Source organism: Sesamum indicum, linkage group LG3, assembly GCF_026168435.1.
Source record: "Sesamum indicum cultivar Baizhima isolate 11 linkage group LG3, ASM2616843v1, whole genome shotgun sequence".
Lineage (NCBI taxonomy): Eukaryota > Viridiplantae > Streptophyta > Magnoliopsida > Lamiales > Pedaliaceae > Sesamum > Sesamum indicum.
The window spans coordinates 17,128,025-17,144,341 of NC_142659.1; the positions used below are offsets into that span (position 1 = coordinate 17,128,025).

General features: G+C 35.5%; 2 protein-coding genes across 8 annotated transcripts; one reads left to right on the forward strand and one right to left on the reverse strand.

Moving 5' to 3' along the window:
• Window positions 1-789: 789 nt before the first annotated feature.
• LOC105157884 (pectinesterase) lies at window positions 790-4,580 on the reverse strand. The gene is made up of 3 exons (XM_011074389.3): window positions 4,052-4,580; window positions 3,462-3,969; window positions 790-1,622 (listed from the first exon to the last, which is right to left on the reverse strand). Exons 1-3 carry the CDS (start codon window positions 4,544-4,546, stop codon window positions 931-933), a joined length of 1,695 nt encoding a protein of 564 aa, XP_011072691.2. The 5' UTR covers window positions 4,547-4,580; the 3' UTR covers window positions 790-930.
• A 2,904-nt stretch (window positions 4,581-7,484) lies between these two features.
• On the forward strand, window positions 7,485-14,962 carry PUM23 (pumilio 23). Of its 7 annotated transcripts, none has more exons than XM_088878913.1 (12): window positions 7,530-7,635; window positions 8,065-8,085; window positions 8,193-8,339; window positions 8,443-8,806; window positions 9,080-9,379; window positions 9,690-9,857; window positions 10,218-10,361; window positions 10,795-10,914; window positions 11,188-11,373; window positions 11,843-11,991; window positions 12,511-12,693; window positions 13,556-14,962. In XM_088878913.1, exons 3-12 carry the CDS (start codon window positions 8,236-8,238, stop codon window positions 14,052-14,054), a joined length of 2,217 nt encoding a protein of 738 aa, XP_088735039.1. In that variant the 5' UTR covers window positions 7,530-7,635; window positions 8,065-8,085; window positions 8,193-8,235; the 3' UTR covers window positions 14,055-14,962. The 7 variants fall into 7 exon arrangements, 6 of the variants coding, with proteins under 6 accessions (XP_011072693.1, XP_088735038.1, XP_011072692.1 ...); XM_011074392.3 differs by having other exon boundaries at window positions 7,531-7,635; window positions 8,193-8,344; XM_011074391.3 differs by lacking the exon at window positions 8,065-8,085 and having other exon boundaries at window positions 7,485-7,635; window positions 8,193-8,344.
• Window positions 14,963-16,317: the final 1,355 nt, after the last annotated feature.

Here is a 16,317-nt window from a genome sequence, read left to right on the forward strand (position 1 = left end):
TAAGTATAAATACATTATGCATATTATATATATTATTTTAAAATAATTAGTGTGTTTGGATTTGGGTTCGGCCGGGGTAGGTCCAAGTTTAAAATCACTAAGACCCAAACTCATTCCCAAGGCCCACTTAATACTTCAAAATCCACTTAATTCGAACCCATTGCCTGGCCTAAAGGTATCGATGTTCGTCCACCCAAGTGGACAGCATTAACTTTGTTGTGGTTGAATGATTATTTTTGTATCTATTTTCGCACAATTAAGGTATATTACATGTTGTAAGAATTTCTTAATATTTTGATATTACATATTGGTGAAAATGTATTCTTTTGATAGTTAAAAATTATAATTAAATTAAAGTCTAATTTAATACTGAGATATATTTGTATCAATATGCACATTCAAATATATACATACCAGGATTTAGGGTTTTTTCTTGCACCAGGATTTAGGTTTACAGGTCATGTCAGAATGCAATGAATCTGAAATGGGCCAATGGACTCCTGGCCCAGATTTGGACGACAGGCACTTAAGAGCTCATACTAACAACCACAATTCTATGGGGATTAAGCTGCTTAAACGTCATCAATCCAAAAGTAATGGACAGAAGCACCAATAACCCAATCAATGGGACACAAAATTATTGAATTTGGTTCATTGCAAATATATTAAATTATCAATGAAAATGCAACTTTAGTATATGGTATTCAAGTACTCCAATGAATTCAAATTAAAGTGTTTTTCATATTTGAGCATGCCAAAAAGTTTATATGATGATGACGATTATACAAATTGGGGAAGAAAAGCTACCCAAATTTTATTGATGACTTGATCAAATCCACCACACCAAGCAATTAATTAAAGTCGCTCTGATCTAACAAATTATTATATAGTACACTCCGACAAAAAAACCGATGACGACGACATCAAAGCTCACAACCCTAGCGAAAATGGGAAGCCAGTTGAGCTCAACCAACTACCACCAGCAATGAACCTCCCCGCCGTGTAGCTCTGCGCCTCCGTCGCGCTAGTGATCACCTTAAACCCTCTCCACCTCACTCTCCCCGACGTCGACGCCCCAGCTCCCGTATTCTGGTACTCACCGTAAAACAACGTGTTCAACGCAAAATTCCCGTTCCATTCGTGCCATCCTGCCGGATCAATCACGTCAGTAATGGACGACTGCATCACCACAGTCCTAGAATACTCTTTCCACGGTCTTCCAAGAAATGTAGGGAAATTTCTCTGGACCGGCCTCAAGTCCGAGGTGGCCCCAATCCTACACTTTTGGATCACGATGCCCGTGTTCTGGTTGGGGTCAGTCCGGCCTTGAGCCGTGACCATGTTCTTCTGGCCCGAATTAGGGCGACGGGCGTGGATGTCACAGTCTTGGAATACAGCAGCTGCGTTGCCGAAGATGAAATCCACTGTGCCGGAGATCAAGCATTGTACGAAGAATTGGCGATTGGAGTGCACGTAAAGAGTATCTTGGTAGGCTAGCATGTCGCACCTATAGAAAGCTGATAAGTCGGAGCCCACACGGAGCGCCACGGCTTGGTGCTTGGAGGGCCCGGCCGTGTTCTGAAAAGTGATGTCCCGGGCCAAGAATCTTTCCCCCACAGCAGCTGCAATGGGAACGTAGATGGATTAGCAAATTACCAAATTTTACCAAGTTTGTAACTAAAGTTGCATTTAAGAAAGTCTTTTGTCGCATTGACAATGTAAGAAATAAGAATCACAGAGCTAACTAGATCAAGATTAGTCCAATTTGAATCAAGTATATAATAAGTACAATATACTTATCGTATTATTACTATATAAATAATAAAAAGTGACCAATAATATAACAAATATGTTATATTTATTTTATATTAAATTTGATCCAAATAAATTTAATTTAAATAAAAATTTCTCATAAATTTACATTGTGGGTTATAAGATGCATAGGGTTCCATTTTCAACTGCGTGATTAAAGGAAGGAACACGAGAAGAAGCACCTACGTACACTTATCCAAAAATCATAGCATCTTAAAAGCAAGCAAATTGATACAATTATTGTACGTAAAAGTCAAATAAGTGGAAAGGGAAGAACGTGGAATCAGCTGGACGACAACAATTCTTGGCTTTAGGGAGGAGAACTTTACAACTTGGATGATCCATAAAGATATGGTGTCTAATTTTATCACATTACTTTACTTGCATATATACCATGATGAAACTAGTCAATGTTTCTGATTTTTTAATTATATCTTTGGTAATAATTTAGAGTAATCATAGTATGTTAATTAATAAGGTTATCTTTGTTTTCTCTTAAATTGCCGTACAAATATTCTGATCATTTCCCTACAAACTACTACATTTACTAATGGAAAAACCTTATAAGCATATATCCAAATGAGGAATTTTTAATTCAAAACGACTTAATCAACTTTATCAAATAATATTCAAACTCATGCATATAAAATTCCACCCATTTCGAATCTTTTCCGACTCTTCTTATTTACATTATTTCGAATCAATTTGAGATGGACCCGTTAGCATCTCTAATATATTATACTAGTAAGAAAAAATACGAAAAATCCAATTTGCTCTATTTAGTTCAGATATTTCGTGTAAGAAAGTGGGTACAGTAGTTGTGTGCTAGCCTAAATGTCTATCTCAAGACAAAGATAGGATATACATAAGGACAGGAACAAATGGAAGACAAATATTGATTGGTAAACGTCAAGTATAAGTGACCCCCTGCCCCTATCAAACACGCCCGGGCTGCTAAAGCACAAAAACAAAGTAATAGACACCCAATGACCTGGAAACGCAACCCACTTGCTACCTCACTTTAATTCATGGAACCTCCGATACTAAGGGACAAACACAAGAGTTGGTTCAATTTGGAAACGAATCGTTTCTTCTTTCGTGCGTACATGTAAGAAATAAGGATAACTTTTACCCAAGCATATCACATAACAAGTATAATATATTTATCACGTAATTGATTCATTTTTTTTACTATATAATTGATTTAAATTTTAACTAAATTAAATTCAAATTAGAATCTTCCAAAAAATAATCGGGCCTCATCAGACAAATAAGATGCCAACTAACGACTCCATATTTCCTTTTAATTACATCTATATTGTTTATATAGATATATCTAAAATGTGCTGTATATAAGACTACTTTTACAACAAAAGGTTTTCTATTTTAGATTAAAAAAAAAAAAGCATTTTTCTGGGACCATTATTTTGAAGTTTATTAGGGAAATATAGAAATGACTACTAATACATCTACACTACTCATATATTTACACGAGATCTAAAGTGATATTTATTATACCCCACCTAGAAACAACATCATTAAATGGTAAAATAGGAGAAAGTGGTGCATTAATGCATGAATAATAATATCCGAGAAATTATATATTGAAGAAGAAAATTGGAGAATGTAGGAAAAAGTAATTAACTCACCAACTGTAGCAGAGTTGAAGGTGGTGCTTCCGTCCCGTACATTCCTGCTTCCGGTGATAATGGTATTGCTCCTCCCATCTCCCATGAACATTATGTTCGTTTTCTTTTTCGGCACCTCCACGTTCTCTCTGTACACTCCAGCCTTAATCCTTATCACGTATCGCCTGCTACTCCTCTCCGGCGCCGCCGCCACCGCCGCCCCCACCGTCCTGTAGTTTCCGCTCCCATCCGCTGCCACCACCACGTCCGGCCTCACGGATGAGGACTGCAGCAGCCTCCTGTCACCAGCTGACAACCACTCCGGCCACCCGCTCCCGTCCTCCGCCGCCACCAGCTTCCTTCCGCCGTTCAGTTTCCTCTCGTTCTCCATATCCGTGTCGGTCATGTTGGTGAGCATGGCGAGGGAGTTGCTGCAAAGCTTCTCCACCCGCAGAACCTGACCTCCGACGAGCACTTCTCTCACATGCTTGTCGCTTTTACCGTACGAGAAGCCGTCGAGACAGGTCTCCTACAAATTAACAAAAAATTAGCCCTAATTATCATTAATTAACCTAATTTCAGACTAGCTAGTTTTAATTAGTTTTCTTCACCTGATTGGTAATGGCGGAGGAGAGTAGGGTTTTGAGGTCGTCGGCGTGCTCCCTAATCGACTTCTTCAACGGGTACTCTTTCAAATCCTTAACGGCGGTGTGAAGCTCATCCAAGGTCTCATCGATGGTCTCCAAGCAGTCGTGCAATGCCGTCTTCTCCCGTTCCGTCAAGTTACTCTTCCCTGCATAAAGCAACTTCTCTATGGCGAAGTAGTTCCGCTGCACGGATGAAATGGTGACGTTCAACGACAAAATGATGACGTCTTTCTTGGACGTCACTTTCTTGTTGTCGCTGAGAGAATCAGCAATGGCTGAATAGCAGAGTTCAGGGTACAAGGTGCTGCTGCATGAAGATAGAGCAATGGCGTGAGCCGGTGAGATTTTGATGGTGGAACTGTGGTCGTCGGAGCTATCTTTCTCTAACTTAACTCCGGCGACTACGACGATTGCCGCCACGAGTAGTACCGAAGCGAAAAGAGGTAAATTGCGGGACATTTTCGCTTAATTTGAGGGTGGGATATTATAGAGGATTGGTTGGGAATGGATATATATAGACTTTGTGGATAGATTTACTGTGGTAGTATTAAGTTGCATGAAATTATGAATACCACGTGTGCTAGCCGTGCAGTTACTTTTTCTTTCTCTAAAAAATTCTAATTACTTTCGTTAAATTTGTTAAATCAATTATATAATAAATATAATATATTTATTATTAAATTGATATAGAATTTAAAAAAAATAATTAATAACATAATAAATATATTACGCTTATTTTGTAATTATTATTTCAATCAAACATTATCTGAATAATTTCTTTTTTTTCTTTTTCTCTCGTGACCCTTTTTTCCAGCAGCCCCATGGACCCCACTCTCCTTACAATTAATATTCTCCTGATGTATATATAATGTGGAAAAAGCAAAATCCCAGATGTTGCAATTTGTGTTTTGGGCATGTAACAGAATGTCTTGTTTTGCTGTCGGTTATCGATCGAGCATGTGATCACTAATTTAATGTTTTCCAAATTAATTATTAATATTACCTTGTATATATGAAGTGGGTATATCTTTAGAAAATTTGTAATATTGGATTTCCTAATAATTGGTCACATGGCTAGCTGTTTTTGTTCTGTAATCCGCACCCACGTTTACCTCCTGCAGCGGCCATAGCCCAACTACTTCAAGTAAAACTCCAGCTCAAATAATATAAGATTAAATTTGAACTAATCATGTAACAGGTGTAATATATTTATCGTATAATTAGTATATAGTTAAAAAAAATGATTTATTCCAATTCATTAATCACAAATATAACCCACTTGCAACTAATGTGATTTATTTAATTAGATATAGTCAAACCCTAGCTATTTATTCAAATTGAGAGTTCTCAATAATATAATTAATGGTGCCTTTAATTATATTTGACTGGATTAATTAATTAACTAAAGGCATTCATGACTGTTATTATTCAACTTTTTCCAGAAAATACTGAATTAGAAATTATGAGTTTGAGTCTAGGGAGAACATAATTATTTTTGATTAACAGTAATTAGTAGTAGAATAATTAGAAAATTGTGGGCTCCCCACATCAACCAATTGGATACTTTCCTTAACTTTTATTTAGGAAATACAAATTATTAAGAGGTGCACATAATTAATAAAGATCGAAAAAAGTTGAGAATCATTTAAAACTTTATTCTAATTTAATCGAAATTGAAAAAGAAATAAAATGGAATTAACATGGTTAATTGCTTAATTAGGTGAGCATTTATACTTGTCTTTGTGATTTTCCTTTAATTAAATAATTTGGATAATTAATTATTTCAACTTGGTCTAATCGATCAAAAGATATTCTCTGATGAATTAAAATATTCTTTTTGAAATTTTAAATTTGAGATGAAGCTGCCAAATTATTTTTGAAGGTAGTAATATTAAATTTTTTTCATATTCTTTTAGTGAGGCCTCACATGCAGTGGTAGGTGTAAGCATAAATTAACTACTAAGCATTTATATATAATTTGATCTTGATGAATTTTGACTTTTCTTCTGTTTTTACCCTCAATAGAGGGGTGTTTCTGGATGGAGGGTTTATTCCACCAATCACGCGTCACAGTAGTTTATATTAATTGCAATTTGGGCAACATAAATATTAGTTATATCATATATATGGCCAGCAATAAAGCGAAGCTCATTTATTCTTTTGGGGAAAAGCGTGGTATTCTGTAATAAAATAAAACACAAAAGTAATAAAGCGCCAAAACGCTTTTTCCTTTCTTTTCATCATTGCAAGCAAAGTAAAATAGTATATAGATAAGAGGATGGGCTTCTTACTTGTGAGTAACATAGGATAGATCTACTTCCATTTCCTTGCCCTTGTTTTTCACGTTTCCTTCTTGCAAGAAAAAAACACCCTTCCTAAGGCAAGTATAGAATATAAAAAGACAAAAAAGTTACCAACAAAAGACACTTTTATTTTGGTGTTATTGTCCTTACACAAAAGATACTAACATGTCTAGCATAGAGATGGCATCCATCCATTTACTACATGTCTTAATTGATAGCTTGGGTCCAATTAAGGAACATATCCCCCGCCCCGCACCTCTCAACTTTTCTAATCACTACAATTAACATCAGTCTTAGTTCTGTCTCTCACATTACCTAACCACAGAATTAATTAGACAAATAGGGGATTGAGATGCACATGGGTTTTATTGAAGAGATGAGGAATGCATTAGTAGATATATATGGTTGAATTATATAAGTATGGTAGATAAAGTTATGGTTGGTTGCCACAGATTATGGTTGTCTGGTTGCTTTCATACCCTAAACCATGTGTTGTCTATCATATATATGATACTTGCATGATTGATTGATTGTAGCCAACGTGATAAAATCACACATTCTTTTTTTTTTTAATATTGATTGATTGATGAAGGGTTTATTATTATATATCCCTATCATTAATATTATTATTACTGTTATTTTTTTTTTAATAACTAGTGGTGGCTCTTTGTTGAGGTGTAAAATTAAATGGAAAGCTCTGATAAAAAAGAATTTACAACAAGGACAAAATTAATAATTCTAAATATCCGTTCAAAAATTACATAATTTTATCAATTATCAGTAAAAAATATTTATAATTTTTTGAATTATAAAAAATTATTAATAATTATACCAAATTTTAAAAAACTTTGTTGCGAATTATCCTAATTTATATTACATATTTCCTAGCAGAAAGAAAAAACCCCAAAAAAGAGCATTGCTAAAATTTGTTGACATAAATAACCACCCAATGGTAAGCCCACATACGTTTAATTTTAGGCAGGACGTTAGTTACCTCAATTTGGGCTCAAGTGCTTTTTCCTGGGCGTGATTTGAAGTGGACTGAAGGTCATGGTTACTGTAACTTGGGCTGGATAATTGGGCTTCCAGTGTAGTTGGGCCGGTATGGGAAAGACACAGAGGGAAAGGGCAGAGAAACGTAGCCGCTGGCTCCCTTTCTCCTTAACTCGTTCAAACTTTCACGTTCGCAGCAGCAGAAGTTTTCTCGGAGCTCTCCCTGCAGTTTGCACCCTTTTCAGCTTTTAGGTTCGTCTACTGTGATTTTCATAGCTATGGATTGAATTTAACTTAAATTTTGGAATTTCTTCGTTTTGCTTTTACATTCTTATGTTCATGCTCTGTATATCTACTGCTCTATGCTTGTGGTAAATGAGTTTGCCGTTTCATTTATGTTTGAAAGAGCTATGGAGTTTGAATTATTGTTATGAACGGATTAGAGAGTTCGAACTTTTAATATGCTCAAGTATTGCGAGGTCGAGTAATTTTGGATGGCTTTTCTGGGAGGATGTTGTTATTCTTTTGGTTTTTTACTTAATGTTTTTATCATCACTGAGTGTGCTGAAAACACTGCAGAAAGAATATTGTTAGTGTGGCTTTGTTTCCTTTTAGAATAGTAACGTTATTTGAAATTTGGTGATTTGGGTTTATCTAATTATAGTTTTATGCATGGTATAGGACTGTGTTTCGGGAATATTGGTATGGTTTCTATTGGTTTGAAAGCGTTGCAATTGAGAAAACATAAATCCCGTAATTTATCTGAGGACAGCTTGATGGCTGACGAAGGCACGTCTTCTATTGATAAGGTTAGGAAACATAGGAGAATGGGCAGGAAAGGAAGTAAGAAAAATGCAGGGTTTCATGGAGGTGCTTCTACTGAAAACCAATCAGGTGGTGGTGTACCTAAAAAATTTGCAAAGGACAAGACATCCTCTGTACCTCAGGCATCATATGTCAGGTTTTTTCTTGATTGTGGCTTTACTTCTGTGTTACATGAATTATGTCATCATGCATGTGCTCCATGTAAATGCATTCTTGGAATTGTTTTGATTATAGAAAGCAGGTTGACCCAGAGACTGCTAAATACTTTTCGGAGATATCAAATGTGATAGAAGGAGCTGAGATTGACCTGGAGGAGCGATCTGTTATATGTGGCAATGCATTGGAAGAAGCCAGAGGGAAAGAAGTAGAACTTGCAACTGATTATATTATCAGCCATACTATGCAAACTCTCCTTGAAGGCTGTTCTGTGGAGCATCTTTGTGCGTTTCTCAGAGGATGTGCAAAGAACTTTTGTCGTATTTCTATGGATAGGTCTGGTTCCCATGTAGCTGAAACGGCCCTGAAGTCGTTGGCCAGGCACCTTGAGGATGATGAGAATCACTCTCTCATTGAAGAGACACTATCTACTTTGTGCCAGGTATCTGCTGCTTGATCCTAATAGTACTTGCGTGACTCAAGCTGGCAATATCGAAGTCTGCACCCCAATTGCTGAAAGGCATTACTTGAATTTCTCACTGGGTTTACTTTACTTCTGTTATGTAGAAATCTATTGTATTAAAAAGAAGCTTTATCTGCTGACAATGATGATAATTTCCTTGTGATGCACTTTGTAGTATGTACTTTAAAGCATGTGGGTAGCATTTGCAACCGTCATACTAAATTGTTTCTCCCCTACTTCCTTTTTTGCTAGGCAATTGTGGTCAATCCTGTTGATATTATGTGCAACTGTTATGGATCCCATGTCTTGCGGAGACTTCTTTGTCTTTGTAAAGGAGATCCAGTTGACTCATCAGAGTTTCATAGCATAAAGCCATCAGTAGTACTGGCAGAACGCTTGAATTTGAGATCAACTCAGTTAGATGGTCATGAATCACAACAGAACCCGCCGTTTCCAGATCAACTAAAGTTTCTCATATCAGAGATGTTAAACCCTTCGAGGGCAGACATTGCAATCCTACAAGTAAATCAGTACAGTAGTTTGGTTCTGCAGGCAGGTTTTGCTATCTTTTTAACTTTTTGAACTGCAACAGATTTCATATTGTATGACTTTGTGATGCATCCCACTGATTCAATATACTACACTAATTTTATCCGTTTTTAAATGAGTTACCTTATCTTTAATGTTAATGAACATTAAGTAATTCAATAATATGTATTGCTTTGGTACAATAGCACCCACAGATACCCCACCTACATGTAATTTAAACAAACCAATGGATCTCCCCGATGAACTTGAGTTCTAAAATCGAACTTGATGAAATGTGTCTTACCTGTGATGAATTATATCTTTTCGATGACAGACTGCTTTGAAATTATTAGCTGGAAAAGAGGAGGAGTTGTTCCGCTTAGTTCCGCTTCTCCTTGGATGCCATACAGACAATGCCTTAGAAGGAAACTTCTTAGAAGTTACAGCAGGGAAAAAAATTCTGCGTTTGGTAGAAGAAAATGCATACAGTCACTTAATGGAGGTGAGATTTTAACAAAGCTAATCTTTCTGCATTTTGTATCATAGTATACTTATGAATTCCCATTTCTCATCATTGCAACGGGAGTTTCCGTCCTATGATATTTTAGGGTCTAAATTTTACTATTTTTCGATATTTACTGAGAGGTATACTACCCTGAAGCAAGATCTAACTTGATGGAACATATGCTCCCAAATCTAGTATGATAACTATGTCATGAAACAACTCCATGGAGACATTAAATGATCCAGACTGTATATGTTCAACCATTTATAGTTCATTGGTGTGGTAAATCAATCATATGTGGGACATTGCTGTTTACTATTAACCTTCATATTTTGACCTTCATTTCCTTTTTCGCAGGTCATCTTGGCAGTGGCTCCTGATACCTTATATAATGAAATATTCACAAAAGTGTTCAACAATTCTTTGTTTAGGATGTCGTCACATCCTTCTGCAAATTTCGTTGTGCAAGCATTGATATCTCATGCAAGAAATCAAGAGCATGTATGTCCAGCGATCATTCAAGATTTGTTTGGCAATTCATGCTTGCAATGTAGTTCTAATTTGATCAAGTGCATAGTCAATTTCATCATAACTTAGTCACTGTGGCATCTTTTGGCTAAATATTGAATAGTGTTGTTAAATTCTGCAAGATGTACAAATTAGGAATATTGTTCATTGGTATATGTCACTGTAAGACACAATGGGTGAAAAAGTTTTTTAAGAAGACTTTGTAACAATATGGTGGTCCTATGATGTATATATAAACTTCTCTCCAGCAACGCTACTCATAACATTTGTAGCAGGTATTCTACTGATTTATATAAAACGAATGGCTTATCAATTCTTTGCTTAGTTATTGTGGCTTGCAAAAGAATCTGTTGTTTGGCAATTTTAAATTTTGTGATTGTTATCTAATTCATGTTTTTCATTCCAGATAAAGTTGATTTACGAGGAACTGGGTTCTAGATTAAAGAGTCTGGTTGAACTGGGAAGGTCTGGAGTTGTTGCAGCTCTGGTTGCTGCAAGTCAAAGGCTTGAGATCCATGAGCAAAAGGTTCCTTTTCTTTTGGAGATATGTATATATATTCTATCTTTTAAAATTCTGTCTTTGTTAAGGTTCAAATGAATGTTTCAGATCCTGTTAAAGTTAGCACGATGTTAAGACTTTTCTTTGACAGAACAAGTGGTGAAACAGAACTTTTATGTAGTTTACTTTTAATGCCTTTCCTTACACCCATCCCCTCTTGGTATTAAACTAGGTTTACTTTGTTCTACTTATTGTTTATACTTTCTTTGTTGACCAGGACTCCATTGTTTTTGGTGGCAGTGTTGTAAAGCCCTTGCTGATGCTGTGTGTTTGACAAATGAGCCTTCTGCATGCATTGTTCCGCGGATATTATTTCTCGACAATTACTTCTCTGCTGTTGATAAAGCCAACTGGAATTGGCCGAGTGGTGTTAAAATGCATGTTTTGGGTTCTTTAATGCTGCAATCCATTTTCAGATTTCCAAGTGTATGTTGTTTACTTCTTATTTTGGTTTTGTATTTCCACAGAACTATGATACTTGCATTATGTTCTAAAGTAAGAGTACTGATCCTGGAAACAAAGAAGTTTGCTCGGCCTCTCCCACAACTTAGAGAGAGAAAATCGTATGTATTTAGCGTTAAGTAACATAAGTTAATTTGAAAAAACTGTATCTCTTCACTTTGTCTGAAACCTAATAAGTTAATTTGAAGAACTGTGTCTTCTCTTCACTTTTTCTGAAACCTAATTCTTACATCCGGACTTTTTTTGTCCTTTTAGTGGCAGGTGTCCTTTTAGAATATTGTTGAAACTTTTGTTTATTTCTGGCGTCTAATAGCATGAAATCTTGTACAAAATAGAGGGCTTTGAATTTCCTCCTTGCTGTTTTTTAATCTCTTTGGTTATCAATAGTATGAGTTTCAATTGGTAACACCTGTAACTGTTTTCTGTACTATAGGAATTCATACAAGCATATATTACCAGCATCACATCCTTAGAAGAAGATCAAATTCTTGAAGCATCAAAAGATCCTGCTGGTGTCCGGGTTATTGAGGCCTTCCTCACTTCAAATGCTTCAGCTAAGCAAAAGCGCAAGTTAGTTAGCAAGTATGATGAGAAGCTACCTTATTTTCCTCCTTATCCTAAAATATCTTTTCTAATCTTGAGGCTTTTCTCAAATCTCAGTTCTTTAATCTGTTTTTTCCATAGTCCTGTAACTATGTAAAATTTATTCATATGAATTATGGATATATATATATATATATCCATATATATAACAGCAGCTTCTCTATTAGAGTTACATTTAATATGGCTATCAAAGCAATCTCTTTGAATCTGAAAGTTTTAAGATGATCCTAAAGTAGTATATACATAAGGTTATAGAGAACTTCGGTCTGATGTGGCATTAACTGTGGCATGACTATTGGTATAATTGTGTGGGTTTATACTGTGATTCTTTTATATCTCGACCTTCTCATTACATTTTAGAGTCTTTTTTAGGGACAGAACAATTAATGTCACTTCCATTTGGATTCTCGACATTTTTGTAATCCCAAAAGGGATTACACACACTCTTATACACAATTCTAATGGGAATTGTTTTGCTGTACGCATTGAAAATTGAAGGCTTCGAGGACATTTTGGAGAGCTCTCTGTGCTCCCTTCTGGTTCGTTTACTGTTGAGAAGTGCTTCAGTGCGAGCAATTTGTCCCTGAGAGAGACAATTGTATCAGAGCTACTACCCGTCCAAACAGAGCTTTCTAAGACTAAACAGGGCCCCTACCTATTGAAGAAACTTGATGTTGAGAGGTAAGCATATGTGTCAATTTTCCTATTGCATTTGTTCCCACCACCCAACTTTTCCTCTTCAAAGTCAAGATAAGAACTATATTGATATTATGTACTAAAGTTATTTTTCACATTACATGAAGAATGTAATTCAATATAGCATGTCATTTAATGTAGTGCTTTTGAGTCGAAAGTTCTTGTAATATGGATTAATGATGGATGTGCGTCCTGGCTGAAGCCAATTGTTCTGAAGGAAACACCTAATAAATTTCAAAGTAGAAAAACAACTGTGGTGCTCTATATGCATTTCTTGACATCTTGCAGAATTTTCCTCGACATGCAGGCCATCATCAGATGCCTCTGAAACTATAGCTTGAATTTCTTAAGGTCATTAGTATATACTAATTGGGGCTAGCATGTAAGTAGTGTAAACTACTAGCTGCTGTAAATTGGTATGTTCTAGGAAGTTAGGAGATTTTTTGGTGAGGGAGGTTGAGGAGCAGGCGTAGGGTGAAGTGAGTTCAAGTTGTTAGGATTTAGGATGGAGGACTGTGAATGCACTGCCACTTTGTCATCTGCCATGAAAATACTAGTAATTATGTTTTAGATATTTCTTCTTAGGATTGTGTTCTGTGCCTTATGGAAGAGGTTTTTCCCACTTCCTTCACTTGCTGGCTGCAAAAGTACATGGCTTAACTTCCTATATCTATTTTATTATATTCATACATTTAAATTCCTTGATTCTTGTGATTTGAGATGAAATATTTGCACCCTTTTTGTTTCCCTTTTGTTAATATTTTTGTTCTCTCATGAGCTTCATTGCACAATTTCTACTTGACTGGGAGTAACTAATCTTGTACTGTTCCTTTTCTTGTCATAATAGCTTTGCAAAACGACCAGATCACTGGAGATCGAGACAAACTTCTAAAGAATCTGCTTACAAAGAATTCTATGCAGCATTTGGACCAATGGACACAAAATCATCTCGAAGTGAAAACTTTCTTTCAGATACTCATCACAAATCTATGGAAAAGCTGAAGGGCATGAGAAAAGAGATTGATGCTCGCCTTTCTACTGGTTATTCGTCCAAGTCTGGTTCTCCATTTTTGGCTCACCAGGGTTCTGGTGGACCAAAAAAAACAGGCAATAAGCAGGTCCCTGAAGGCAGAGAGTTTCCCAGAGATGTTGGATATGATTCTTTCCAAAGCAAAAGCAAAAGGCATAAAGTAGAAAAAACGAGCATCTCTAGTAAGAATAATAATGATGGAGAAACTCTTCATGGTGACAAATCGTCAAGTATTAAGAATGAGAAAAAACGGCGCAGAAAAGATGGCTTGTCAAATTCTTTGGACAAGAAGTTGAAAGCTGGGATTAGTGATTAACTGAAAGCTACATATTGCGACTGCTGTAGATAGTTCTCACACTCTTCCTTTCTTTCTTTCTTTTCTCCTTTGAATTGTATTCTAACTTTTATCGGTGTGCAATTATTCCATGCATGAAGCTTTGATGAAATGAAATCAGAGGGGGATGCTATATGATGATCAGAAAGCTCTTGTATTCACATGTGTAAGCTAGAAATTACATAGAATAACAAAATGTGACTACAGCAAAATTGCAGACCTTCTTAGAAGAACAAGTGGTCCTGTCCTAGAGAAAAGGGATAAACTCTAATACAATGCAGAACCATATCCTTGCGAAATGAAATGATTGCACTGCAGGTGGTCTCCATTGGCAATTAATGCTTTCTACAGTCTTCCTACGGAGGCTTGGACCTGGCACAAGAACATGATATCTGAGTGAAACTTCTTAAGGAGGAAATGCTTGAACTTTTTGGAGTTAGGAGTTACTTGTTCTGGGTCGGATTCGATCTGCTTGGAGGTACTCTTCTAAAGCTTGATTTCTCCTTCTTGTATGGACTCTTCTCTTTCACATGCAAACCCTTGAAAGATTGTGAAGATGGTGCCATATTTGTGGTGGGTGTTCGCGTTTTTGCCAGGAGGAGTCGTGTCGCTTGTGCACCTTGCATGTCGCACTGCAAAACGAGCACCAATGCCAGAAGCAAAGAGGCCATCAGACTGAGGTGGGATTTCATAACTGATTGTAGTATGAGAACACAATGTGTTTATTGAGTACTAATGCTTTGAACCATTGATGGTCTGGTAAAATGATAGAGCGAACTTTTGTAATGAGATTTGAATGTGATTAAGCCCTTGTGATGGGATTTATATATCTATGTATTTTTTGTAAAAGTCTTGTTGGAATCCTATGCAAGTTGGATCATGTGATACTACTTTGACTGTGACATGTTACAAGTCTGAATTCCAGATTAGTGGTTCCAGTTTCAGTGTGGTCATGTGAATCGGCACGTGATCATATTTTAATACTGTCTAAGCTCTGCATATCAGGAATTTTATATGATTCAAAAGGGGAAAAACTGGCGTTAATATTTGTTCTTAATCTGCTTGAATCACAACATTGGATCTTTACTAGTTGGCTTTGGTTTGTCTTGTTACAATGTGCATTGTGCTGCTATTCAAATTTAGTTGGATGTCATGAACGACATGTTTCTCGTACAAGCATCAGTTTCTTGTTCCAGATGCTTCTGATGACTATGTCCTTAGCATATATACTTTTGTTTTTTGGGATCATTGCCATCATATGTACTTCAATACAGCTCACAGCTTTGAATTTCAAGATGCGTACGTACAGTCGAGAGAATCCACAATTCCAAATTAGGTGTATATTGATTGAAATATCCAAACTAATTGCCCAACAAGTTGTATACCTTTTGGACGTGGACTACTACATTTGATTATTGAGTGTGTCGAATACAATTGAAGATGCACATATAAAATTTGATTCGTTCCTGATTCTGTACATGTATTATTAGTTTGATAAAGTTTTTTGGTATAAAACTGTGTAGTTGAGGTTTAGTTAAGTCAATAATATAGTGAAATAATGATATTTTAGAATAAATTACAACTGACTCCCTTAAAATTGGTCATAATAAATATTATTTTATTGTTTGAAAAATTACAAGTACCTCCTAAAATTAACGGTCATTTAACAAAAATATTGAGGAGTAGGGAATTTGTTAGATGATTATTAATTTGAGGAGTATTTATAATTTAAATAATGAGAGGTACTTATAATTGTGATAAATTTTAGAAAAAAAATCATTATTATTTACCTTAATATTTATTGAGTAAGAAAGCAATACCTATATTTCAAAAGATAAATATGGATTAATGAACTATCTTATTATCAAATTCATTCATCTTATAAATGAAGTCTTACACTATAGGTTAAAGTTGAGAATCTATTAATAAGTTTGAAATTATGTGTTCGTTTTTTGTTATATATGTGGATATTTGTTTTACGTTACATGAATTTATTACAATTTATTTTATTATTTTTAAATATATGTATTAAATATGATGTATTAATTAATTATTTAAATGTACGTAATTCTATACTCACCACTTCCAAAAAAAAAAAAAAAATAGAAAGAAAGAAAAAATCATCCATCTTAAAAGTGCAAAAAGGTAAAAGTAAATAGATCAGAAATAAAAGTATAGAGGACCGTATCAAACAATAAACTAAACTCAAGGGGTCTATGCATAATTTTAGCCCAATGAAACTATT

Coding starts and splice junctions, on each gene's coding strand:
- LOC105157884 (XM_011074389.3), bottom strand. CDS start 4,546: ATGTCCCGCAATTTACCTCTTTTCGCTTCGGTACTACTCGTGGCGGCA. Junction 3,970..4,051: donor CCTCCGCCATTACCAATCAG/GTGAAGAAAACT, acceptor GTTAATTTGTAG/GAGACCTGTCTCGACGGCTT. Junction 1,623..3,461: donor CTTCAACTCTGCTACAGTTG/GTGAGTTAATTA, acceptor TTCCCATTGCAG/CTGCTGTGGGGGAAAGATTC.
- PUM23 (XM_088878911.1), top strand. CDS start 8,052: ATGCATGGTATAGGACTGTGTTTCGGGAATATTGGTATGGTTTCTATT. Junction 8,345..8,442: donor CCTCAGGCATCATATGTCAG/GTTTTTTCTTGA, acceptor TTTTGATTATAG/AAAGCAGGTTGACCCAGAGA. Junction 11,992..12,510: donor AAGCGCAAGTTAGTTAGCAA/GTATGATGAGAA, acceptor TGAAAATTGAAG/GCTTCGAGGACATTTTGGAG.